The 12,500-nt window shown below is 46.1% G+C and overlaps 1 protein-coding gene across 1 annotated transcript in view; it reads left to right on the top strand.

Moving 5' to 3' along the window:
* rxraa (retinoid X receptor, alpha a) overlaps positions 1-12,500 on the top strand; it is a 188,068-nt gene that overhangs the window by 115,417 nt on the left and 60,151 nt on the right. Inside the window, 1 exon segment of the mRNA XM_083793072.1 lies at positions 6,064-6,329. Coding sequence (XP_083649198.1) covers positions 6,064-6,329 — 266 coding nt within the window.

The raw sequence follows: 12,500 nt of genomic DNA, 5'->3' as shown, positions 1-12,500 counted from the left end.
CCTGTGGCACGCGCGTGTGCGTGTGCGTGCGTGTGCGTGCGTGCGCTTCAAGGAAGTGCCAGTGAGGTGAGCAGGATGTAGAGGAAGTGGTGCCCAGCGAGGCTGCTGCTTTGAAGCCTCGTTATACCTCGTCGTAATGACACGTGTGACTTTGACCAGAAACAAAGGAGTCGATTTTCGGGTTTATTTTGTGACATTAATTGGCATTCGTTTCAGACGTCTGTGTTGTGTTGTTATGAGTACGGTATATATGTGCACATGAATTAGGACGAGGATGAGGCAACGTGGTTATCTATCGAAGCGGGGGAAAACACGAATGAATGGAGGCGTCGCCAAAATATAGGTCTGATGTTAATCATCCCATAGCTTATAGTTTTCATTTAGCTTCCATTTAGTTTTCGTCAGTGAAAAAATCACACACGTGTGAACTGAGTGGTGCAATTCCCCCCCCCCTTTCTCTCTCTCTCTCTCTCTCTCTCTCTCTCTCTCTCACTCTCTCTCATTAGAGACACAGCACTACCCCTCTCACTGTTTCTGGCGCCCCCTACTGCTATTATTAAGTCACATACTCGTGCTCACTTATACAAACGGGTACATACACATACGGACATTCCTGGTTGTAGGAGTGGTTGCACCACTCAAAAAGGTATAGTCGGCGAACAATTTTCATCTCGGTATTAGTCGACGAAATCAACACTGCTTGAGGGTTGGTAGAAACGGGGCGTCCCGTTGTCATGCCCTGCGTTTTAGGAACGGGGAGGGCATGGGCGGCAGTGGGCTCCTGGGAGCCGGAAGGTTCCGGGTTCGATCCCGGGGCCGCCCCTCCCTCCCTCCCAGGTCGGTTATAGTGTGGAGGAAGTGTCCTTGAGCAAGACGCAGAACCCCCTTAACTGTTGCTCCCGGTGTACAGGTTGGTGCCTTGCATGGTTTCCTCTGTGCATGGACGTGTGTGTGTGTGTGTGTGTGTGTGTGTGTGTGTGTGTGTGTGTGTGTGTGTGTGTGTGTGTGTGTGTGTGTGTGTGTGTGTGTGTGTGTGTGTGTGTGTGTGTGTGTGTGTGTGTGTGTGTGTGTGTGTGTGTGTGTGTGTGTGTGTGTGTGTGTGTGTGTGTGTGTGTGTGTAAATGGGTGAATGAAGAAAAATAAATGTAGTACTTTTTTTTCCCCACTTCTCTTGACACACGTACATGCGTGCGCACACGCACACACACACACACACACACACACACACACACACACTCTTGAGTCTAATTCATGCGTCATTGCGCAACGTCACTCCCCAACGAAGCATTACATGCGAGTCCAGAGTAGAGCACCTGTGACATGGAGCTGCGACACGTGGTGGGAAGTGCTCTGAAAACGGACTCGTTGTACTCTGAGCCGTCTGAGACTATAATATTGAGCCATACGTCAGTTTTATTCCAGCGCAGCAGGGACGGAGGAACCCCAGACGCTCAGGAAACACCGGAGTGTGATGGACGAGACCCACACTCCCACTTTTTTAAAAGCATTATGTTACACTTTATACACTCAGAGCCGGACTAACAATGGAACTAGGTGGAGCTTAAGCGCCAGGGCCCGAAGCTTGCAGGGCCTGGTACGAGACTATAGGTACAGCTGTTGCTTCTTTCGAAAAATATAACGCAACATAAGAACCCCCGCTAGTGTTTTTGGTCTTCTCGTCTGACAGTTTCTGTAGCAGTTTTCGCAGTTTTCGGGAGGAGAGGGAGCAGTCTGTTTGGGGGGGTTCCCGACGGCTGCGCGTCGCTTGCTCCTCTGACAGAGGGGAAGCGAGTAAGCGACGCCGTCAGTAGCCCCCTCACTCAGGAAGGCCCCCCTCACTCAGACCGACCAACGTGTGTTGTTGCGACAATAACATACATACAGCCTATGTAAGAGGAATATAAACAAGACCTTGGCGCAAAACTTCATATTTACCCTGCTCTAATGCAACAAAAGTGTGTTCTTACATCCTCCATTTCACGATTCCAGCACTCGTGAGTAAATTAATTTAATTGCTATTATGAAAGTTTTCAGTGACGTTGGACCCACAGGTTGCATTGTCGTCAATAATTAATCTGTCTTTAAAACGTTCTAATATTAATATAGCATATTGGCATTGTCTGCACACATGTTATATGGACCATGTAACAACATGGTCAACAGCACTGTTTGCAAATGTAGCTACATTTGTTGGCCATGGACAATTTAGACAAAACATGCTGCTGCCTGCTAATGGAGCTTGTAGATATAGGCTAATTATTTTTCGGGGAAATTGCAGATAGTTTAGCAGAGTCTGAAGTTGGAAAGGCTGTGCCCAGTGCGGCATGCCTGCTGGCTGCTGTGTCTTGTGTCAGCGGGCAGCGCAGGCAGTAGTGGATATGAGCTAAACGCATGCATGTTAATTAATTAATTGACTGAATCAGTGTAGGGGCCTTTTGATTTGGTGAAGTGCCAGGGCCTTGAGAGGGGTTAATCCGTCACTGTATACACTGCGCAAAAAGCATGGAATACGGATGTGTATATTACAGGAAACTCCCGTTAAACTTTCCAACAAACTCCGGTAAACTCCAGAATTGTACATCACACCTGTATATTACCGTATATTAACTGTATATGCTGCTAAACTTGAGGTTTACGGGCAAATCTAGTGGCCATAATTGCCCGATAACTCCTCTTTTCACGTGGTGATCTGTTGAAAAATATCATATCTACAAGCTCGTACCGCGCTATGAGCTTGTAGATCTATTTTCGAAAAGTCGTTACACATTTGTAGCGCAAATCTTTGAATATATATTCTTTCAGAGCGAACGTTTTTAACTCATATCTTTGCTCCTGGCGGAAAACCATGCAAGGCACCAACCAGCACATCAGGAGCAATTATAGGGGTTCAGAGTCTTGCTCAAGGACACTTCGACACTAACTCTGGGGGGAGCCCACAGGGATCGAACTGGCTACCTTGCCGTTACCATCCGGCCACTCTAACCACTGATCCACCGCCGCTATAATTTCTATGGGTCCTTGACATGAAATAGTTTGAGAACCACTGATCATAGAAAACGTAGGTTTTTTTCAGAAACCCGTGAGGATTTAGAGGACATTTCGTAGAATCAGTTCTCAGGTCTAAACGGGTTAACCCATTTTGGGGCGGGAACCCCTTTTGGTGTTGCCTATTGAAAAATAGCAGATCTCCAAGCTCATAGCACGCCGCCGAGTGGCGCGCTACGAGCTTGTAGGTCTGCTATTTTTTTTAAATCGAAGAACGACTGACATAGAAACATAGCTTTTTCAGAAAACACTCAGGATGTAGATGACATTTTTAGAATCTGATCTCAGGTCAAAATGGCCTAATACATAACATCACCGCACATATACACACCTTCTGTCTCTCGCTGTAGGCTTGGGCAATATATCGATATTATCGTTTATCGCGATATTTAAAATCAATATCGGTAATATCGTGGACTATATAAATAATATCGAAATCGAATATCGAATAATATCGAAAATAATACCCAATATCATAATTTTACCGTCATGTAAATATGGATTTTCTTTTAAATAAACATCTACATAACTGTATGTGTGTGTCTGTGTGATGAATTTACAAGTATTTCATTTTAAACGACTATAATTTGCCTAATAACTTAGTGTCCATGCATTGACTGGCACTGACGCTGAATTACGGCAACGAGGCGACAGCAGCGTTGTCGGACCGCCTCCGCCCAGGAAAGTAAACAAAACATGGCGCCGGTGAGAGTAACGAGTCCTAGCAAGTTGGTTCATAAAAAAACATCTGGAAATACTGCTGTTTGGCAGCATTTCGGGTTCCAGCCAAATTAAAAAGGCTGATAATCGATAATACCGATAATCGCGATATTATTCACGGTATCAATACCGATATCCAAAAATCAATATCGCCCAAGCCTATCTCGCTGTGGTTCGCTGAGAGACAAAAGAAAAGGTCAAAGAAGCTACATTTGTGTCTGAGGAGGACAAGACAACGTGCCTCATCAGAGCGGAGCTTGACCCGAGGGAGGGGTTCATTGTTGAAGGAGGTGAATGAGATCTAAAGAGGGAAGTGAGTGAATAAACACTCAAGGCAGTGGAAATAACAATGGCGGTTGGGGGCGGTTTTATCTGTTTTTTCGACACCGCGAGGGGCCGGGCGAGGAAGTCCACTGGGAGGAAAATGAGAATTGGGAGTGAATTGAGAGGAGGAGAAGATGTTTATAGCCGCGAGAGGCCGGCGCGATGAGACAGAGAGAGAGAGAGAGAGAGAGAGAGAGAGAGAGAGAGACGGAGGGTGGCGGCGGTGGTGAATATACAGCCGCCAAGGCCACGGTGACAGATGGCAGCACCCTCCTTTTTTTATTTTTTTTATTTGTGGTCAATGTAATATCTTCTGTGATGACAGGCAGCTGATGGCATGATATGATATGCCGCCCCTTGAAGCTAATAATGAGTGCATGGGACGGGGCCTGATGAGAGAGGGAGAGAGGCAGGCAGTGTGAACTTGAGTGGTGCTGCTGTGCGTGCGTGTGTGAGTGTGCATGCGTGCGTTGGTGCGTGCATGTAATAGGGCTTTCACTTCTAGTGATTTCTACTAGTTGCCTATAGTTTACTAGTCGACTAGTGTGTGTGTGTGTGTGTGTGTGTGTGTGTGTGTGTGTGTGTGTGTGTGTGTGTGTGTGTGTGTGTGTGTGTGTGTGTGTGTGTGTGTGTGTGTGTGTGTGTGTGTGTGTGTGTGTGCGACCCCAATGAGCTGCTGTTCAGTGTGAATGACCCCCAATGATCTGCAGGGGTCAATAGGTCATGCTACAGACCATTCTGTCCTCCAGACAGACAGACAGACAGACAGACCTACACACAAAGCCCTTCATTGTGAGCACTTAGCGCCGCTCAAAAAAGAGAGAGAGAGAGAGAGAGAGGACGAGATAGAATGGGAGACAGATAAAGAGAGAGAGAGAGAGAGAGAGAGAATCAGAGCCCAACATGTAAGCTCACACAGCAAAAGAGACAGCACTCGTGACCCTGGTGTCTCCTGCACATCGATCTCTCCTCAGTGCTATTGGTCTATACCAAAGGTGCCATTTCTCTTCCCTCCTATGGGGTTATACTTAAGCGATATTAGAACACTCGAGGGTGTTCTTTATCGTCATTAATGCACGCCTGCGGTGTCGCACCAACTCCGAAAGCCATCGCAGAAGTGTGTCCTATTTTGAGCAGGAAAACCGGTAATTATCGACCGTGTGCACGGAAGATTCGGATGTACTGTAGGTTGGTTTTACCAAGCGAGCACAAAACAAAATAGAAAAATATTATTTTTTTAAAGCTGGATTAATGCTCATTAATCAAATCTCTTAATCTCGTGGATTTAAATAGCTATTCACAAGATTATCTCGTTTTGGCACAGATTGTGTTAACCCATTCTGTGCGGGAGCCCCTTTTGGTGTTTTAAGCATTGTCATACTTTAGCTATTGAAAAGATAGATCTACAAGCTCATAGCTTGTAGATTTTAAAATATCGCTTAAATATGGCGCAAATCTTTGAATATATATTCTTTCAGAGCGAATGTTTTTGACTCAAATCTTTGCTTCTGGGAGGTCCCTGGAACAATATATTTTCAGATCGGGGGTCGGCGGCCAAATACAGATATTTTTGGGGGTCCTTGACATGAAATAGTTTGAGAACGACTGACATAGAAACATAGGTTTTAAAGGAACTGGTTGGAATAACGTGTTCCTTCCACGCGATATGTCCAACCAGGGAAACTCCCCCCTGTCAGGTGTAAAGGAGCAACTTGGACACTCAGGCATGAAGGAAGCATGAGTTCAAGTCCGTTTCTCTCCCCAGGTTGGCGGAGGGTGTGTAGAGCCCAGGGTCACATTAGATCATTCATACAGGGGTGAAACATGGGTTACAAAATCATGGGATAAAAAATAAAAAATAAAACTGTATGATTCAGAAGGCATTTGTAGGAATGGAGCTCAGGTCTAATTGTGTTAACGTGCTGCATTCCTCTCTCTCTCTCTCTCTTCCCTTCCTTTCCTTCCTTCCTCCAGACTCGTCGGGCCAGCTGACGTCGTCTCCGTCGTCCCACCGCATGCACCACCCGTCCCTGCTGAGCCCCGGGGGCCCCATGGGGGGCCCCATGGGCCCCGGGGGCGGCTCCATGGGCCCCGGGGGCTCGCTGCACTCTCCCATCAGCGCGCTGAGCTCGCCCATGAACGGCCTGGGCTCGCCCTTCTCCGTCATCAGCTCGCCCATGCACGGCCCGCACTCCATGACCTCCCCCGGCATGGGCTACGGCCCCAGCGTCAGTCCCCAGGTAAGGCCCCCCGTGACAGAGACACTAGGGGTCCAGGGGACCACTAAATATCATAAGATTTTATTCGACTAAATCTACAGTTGATTTAGTCGACTAAAATGCATCTTGATGCCGTCGTAATGACTGATTGTACACATGCTCCAAAATAACAGATCTATCTACATCACACAATGCGTCGCGACGGCGAGCGCTGTGTGCTTGTAGATCTGCTATTTTCAGCATGCAACCAAGTGTAAAATGACTGGATACTGGATCTCTTGTCCACTAGTCCCTTCCTAGCATTTTAGTCTAGTTTTTATCTGTTGACGAAATTGTTAGTACATTTAGTCCCAGAGGTCCAATCTTGTAGATCTGCTGTCTTCACTTACAGCATTAGATGTATTGAGCAACACGCAGTGTTTCATCCATCCAGTTTGTCAGAGAGGGGGTTCATTTGGTTACGTTCTCGGAGCGAAAACGAGCGCGGGGGGGGGGGGGTTCGGGGCTGTGGTGTGGCCCCCACCGGAGAGGAGACGGCGGAGGCCCCTACTTTGACCCCCTGGCCACAGTTTAATCATTGCTCATTCAAGTAGGATTCCGCAGCTCTTGGGCTCTGTCAATCAGGCCTCAGTAAGCCGGGAGCCCGTTCGCTACACGTCTCTCTAGCCTCACCCCACCCTGTCACGCATTCTTTTATGTCCCCCTTCATCCCCGCTCCCCTCTCGCTGTCCCCGGAGATCGGCCTCTTTATTTTATTTCTCTCTCTCTCATATTTGCACATTCACTTTTTGTCCTCTCTTCTCTCAAGCACAAATGTGTCTGTCTGCCCGTCTCTCTCTCTCTCTCTCTCTCTCTCTCTTCTCTCTCTCTCTCTCTCTCTGTGTCTCTTTCTCTCTCAATCTTCCAACTCTCTCCTTTTCTCTCTCTCTCTCTCTCCATCTCTCTCCATCTCTTTTATTCCACCAAATATAGCAGCTCGCAGTTTCATTGGAATCGAGAGGAGAAAAAAAAATAAGAAGTCACAATTAAGACATCAAAGCCTGCAGTGTCCCAGTTTCCTTTTTTGAGCCATATCTACAATTGAACCCCTCCCCACCCCGTCGTCCACACCCAAAAAGAAAAAAGTAACCGCCCCCACCCCTTTGTGTGTGTGTGTGTGTGCGGTGTGTGCGTGGTGTGCGCGTGTGTGTGTTGTTAATTACGTTAAAAGGCGTCGGCGATTGCTATTTGAAAACGGGCCTTCTCTCGTAGCTTTCATTGGGGGCTTATCTCTGCATTTTCGGAGTGAAAGTGTCCCACACGTAATGGAGTTAAGTGTGGATTAAGGCCAGTTTTAGAAAGCCGCCAGAATATTTCATTGCTAGAAAGCCCCCCCCCCCCCCCCCCCCCCCCACACACACACACACACACACACCATCCCACCCCGCGCCCATCGGCTTTTCCCTCCATCCCTTTTTCACTAGCAATCATCATCACTCACCTCCAATGATGCTCCTCTCCTCATCCTCTCCTCTCCTCTCCTCTCCTCTCCTCTGCGTCGCACGCATGCCCGATTTCGTGCGGACATAGCAGAGCTACACAAGCTCACAAGCTTTTGTAAAATTGTGGGTGTTAACTTTCGAAGCTTTGGTACAGTTGGTACAGTACTGTACCACACCGGTGTGGTACAGTACTGTACCATATTTACCAATATTTACCACTCGGTATTCTGCTGGCGTGTTGCTGGTGGACTCGCCGTTGGTGGGATTGTCTTCAGAACAGCAATGTCCGTGTTCACCTATGTGTTAGTGTGGCGTTAATCAGTACCAGTAGGGGCGCTGTTGTGCGCTGTTGTGCCAGAAACAGAGAGAGAGAGAGAGAGAGTTCTGCACTGTTGCCTGCTAATGAGAGAGAGGGAGAGAGGGGGGGGGGGGGGGAGGTTGCACCACTCAAGTTCACACGGGTGTGATTTTTTTTAAAGATTTGTTTTAGGCTTTTCTGCCTTTATTCATAGTTTCTTTATTCTTTATCTTTAGCTTCCACAAAGGGGTCAAGTGAAGTTTCTGGACTGGACCGCTTGGCCAGCGGGCGCCCCTAGAAGTCGGGCGATTTTATTAACGCCGAGGACCAAATTACGACCCTTCTATCGAGTAAAAGTATAATATTTCCTCTGAGATGTAGTGGAGTAGAACCTAAGTAAAAGTAGTGAAAATTGGACATACTCCGCTAAAGCGCCTCAAAATTGTAGTAAAGTACAGTACTTAAGGAAGTACAATGTACTTAGTTACTTTCCACCGCTGATGCCTTGTGACAGTGTTACAACCCTGACCACACCAAAGGGTCACCAATGCAACTCCTTAATTGGGTCCAAAACGGTTGCAACGCTAAAACCGTCTCGACCCTTTGGTGTGGTTTGGGGCCGTTGAACTCCATGCGTTGAATCACTACGGTCGGTGCAACGTGGTCAACGTGCAACAAGACATATCACACTGCAGGGACAACTCTAAAAAAGCGCCTCGGCCCTTTGGTGTTGTTATAGGGCTTAAGACTAAATCGAAATATGGTGGGAAAAAAGTAACACTGCCTCGTGAGTTTGACTGCAGTGCTCAGGTTCTGCTGCATGCTCAGCAAAGTGAGGAGGCATGCCCTAATAATTATACCGACAACAATAACGTCCAAATGATTTCATCCCTTCACCCTCTCTGTGTGTCCTCTCTCTCTCTCTCTCTCTCTTCTTTTTGGGCTGTCCTTGACTCCTTGACATAATGAAATTGTATTGACTGACATGCACAGAAACATGAGGTTTTTTCAGAAAACCGTCAGGATCTAGAAGGCATCTGTAGAATCGTCCTCCTCGGTCCCAAATGGGTTAAAGATGTCACGTTGTCACGTGGGTGTTTGAATAGACAGCAAAAATGAGAGTCCTCCTCCTCCTCCTCCTCCGGCTGGCTCCCAACTGTCACGTGGTCGCCCCCTCCAGGCCCAGATTAACCCATTTAGACCCGAGTTAAAAAAACATTCACTTTGAGTTTGAAAGAATATTATCTTCAAAGATTTGCGCCACATTTTTTACGATTCTTTTCAAAAATAGCAGACCTACAAGCTCGTAGCGCGCCACTCTGAGCTTGTAGATCTGCTATTTTTCAATAGCTAAACTGTAACATAATGTTTGAAAACACCAAAAGGGGTTCCCCGCCAGAATGGGTTAAACTCCGGGGCCGCAGGCGGTGACTGTTGACATTGTGGCTCACCGACGGACGGTGACACCGTCACTAATTAGGGTGGTGGCTGTGTAGCCGCCACCAGCCTGGCACATGCGCTAATAGCAGGGGTAACTTAATAGTGGCTTACGATTATATGAAGAAAAATAATATGAAAATACATCATGGTATTGTGTGGTAAAGTAACATACTATTAATGCAATGTATAATAGGCAATACATCGGGGTTATGTAACGTAACTTTGACGGAGCTGTATGTGATACTATAAGGCATGGTAACATAGCCTAGGAGCTAATTCAGGCAGATCCACTCGGGAGGTTTACATGGACACACACACACACACACACACACACACACACCTGTGTGTGTGTGTGTGTAGTAGCGCGACGTGTGTCACAGCACTCGTGTGTCAAGCGGCTGACCGACGCGGCGGTCCTATTTTAAGCTCGCCTCGTTGGCAGTCGTTCCGTCTTCCCGCCTGTCAGCAGCAGCGCTGGAGGAGGTGGGCATGCATGATGCGACTGTTTTGCCACCGCTCCGCTTTCTGTAAGGGCTCGGTTCTAGTTCTCAAACTTTTGTTTTTATTTTTATTTTTTTCATTTCACGATTGTATTTAAGCTTGCAGACCGGGCTATTCTCAAATGGCAGACATGTATATATATCTATATTAACAAGAGAGAAGTTGTCACGTGGCAAAAAGATGTGCGCTTTGCGAACTAGCCAATGAATTCGCAACTCCCCCACCCCCCCCCTCCTCTTTGGCTGCTGTAATATGATCTCACGGATAGTCGCCTCACCATTTCGCTTATTCCTTCTAAATCTCTGCATTTAAAATATAGGTTGCTCAGCGAATGTCTTAGTAACATTAACATTGTGCTTATAAACTACTTGGTTTGTTCCTAACTACTACGATTAGACAGATCGCGTTTGTTATTTCGCTACTGCCAGTACTTCTGGATTGCACGCACACACACACACACACACACACACACACACACACACACACACACACACTACCCCCGTGTCCCACATACACACAACACTGCCGCGCGGATTTAAGCTGTCAAACCATACAGCATTGTCATATTAAAAGGCGCTTTATAGCTTCTCTCAGCTCAAAGCGTGTATGAATAAGGAGATAAATGAACAGCTGACGTCGGTGGGAGAAGACGTCAGCTGTGTGTGTGCGTGCGTGCGCGCGCGCGCGTGTGAGAGGGACGATAAACAGTCAGCAACACGTTAAATTTCTACTTCTACTAAAGAAAGAGGCAGCGATGGAGCCATAAGTCCATATCCATAAATTCGGGGACATAAATTGCGCAAAATACTGTTAAACCATGACGGCATCAGCCTGCTGCATCCTCCTAGCTGTTGTGTGCTAAGCTAAATCACATCATACAGAACCACAACAGTCAACACGGCTCTGACCAGGGTTGCCACATTGACTGAGAGGGAAACAAGCAACCAGGTCTATGAAAATGTTAACAGGCCAGATCAAGTCATAAACTGTCAAACATCATTGTCCAATGTTGTTTTAGAGCAGTGGTTCTCAAACATTTTCATGTCATGGACCACTAATATTCTATATATATATATATATATATATATATATATATATTATATATTATATATATATAATATATATATATATATTATATATATATTATATATAATATATATATGTACTATATATATTTACTATATATACACACCGGTATATATACAGTGTACACAAACCGTATATCTAGGTGTGCCCCCAGATTTTTTGGCTATGAAAAGTGTGCCCTGGGACAAAAAAGGTTGAGTTAAGCGGTGCCCAAAAGGTAGATCACGATCTCGGCCAGCGCCAAAAATGCTCCCCGACAGCATAATCGGAGCAAATACCGGGCAGTGTGTATGAGCCATAACGTGTTGACTACACTACACTACACTAATAAGGACACATAATAATAACTAATAACCCATCCGTTACTACATGTGGAGTCAACTCCCGCAATTTCCTTCTTCCCATAGTGCGCGGCAAAGTAACTCTGGGATGAGCGGCCGCGAAAATTCTAGTATAATATATATAGGGCTGAAGTGGGTAATGTGTGTTTTGTAATACATTTTGGGACGGGAACCCCTTTTTGGTGTTAGCATTGTGTTATGCTTTAGCTATTGAAAAATAGCAGATCTACAAGCTCGTAGCGCGCCACCGAGTGGCGCGCTACGAGCTTGTAGGTCTGCTATTTATTTTTAAATCGAAGAACGACTGACATAGAACCATGGCTTTTTCAGAAAACTGTCAGGATGTGGAAGACATTTTTAGAATCTGATCTCAGGTCAGAATGGCTAAGCACCTAGTAACTAAAGCTGTCATGTCATATATATGTAGCGTATGCATGCATGTGTTCCGTCACACCTCTTCATACCGCCGGTCGCAACAATCAAAACACATGTTTGTCACTGGAGGAAACACTCGCCTTTTGTGATACTTTGATCATCATTATAGGCTACAGCAGTGTTGATTTTGACGGCAAATTTAGATTTGAGTTTTAGTCATAATAAGTCTCTTGAATAGTTTTCATTTAGTTTAGTCACATTTTAGACTATAGTCACCTGGAATGTTTTAGTGTTAGTCTGGTTTTAGTCGACTAAATATCATAAGATTTAGTAAAAAAGTACTAAAATGTATTTTGGCGGGCCTTCAGGACTGTTGTTAAATGACATACTGGATCTCTCGTCCACTAGTCCCTTCCTCATATTTTCCCTTCCTAATTCTATTTGTTGACGACATTGTCAATATATTTAGTCATCATAGCTTATAGTTTTGCTCATCATGCTTGTTCTTCAAAATGACTACCTGGAGACAGCGTTGGCAAAAAAAATAAAAAATAATGCCCCCGCATTTGCGAAGGACTGATGGACGTTCCAGGTGGCTCTCTGGAGGACACCCTCCACCTCCTCCTCCTTCTCCTCCTCCCCCTCCCTCCCTCCCTCGTTCTCCTCCTCC

This window comes from Protomyctophum parallelum, assembly GCF_964188405.1.
Source record: "Protomyctophum parallelum genome assembly, chromosome: 21".
In the NCBI taxonomy this organism is placed as follows: Eukaryota; Metazoa; Chordata; class Actinopteri; order Myctophiformes; family Myctophidae; genus Protomyctophum; species Protomyctophum parallelum.
This window is presented reverse-complemented; position numbering and strand designations above follow the sequence as displayed.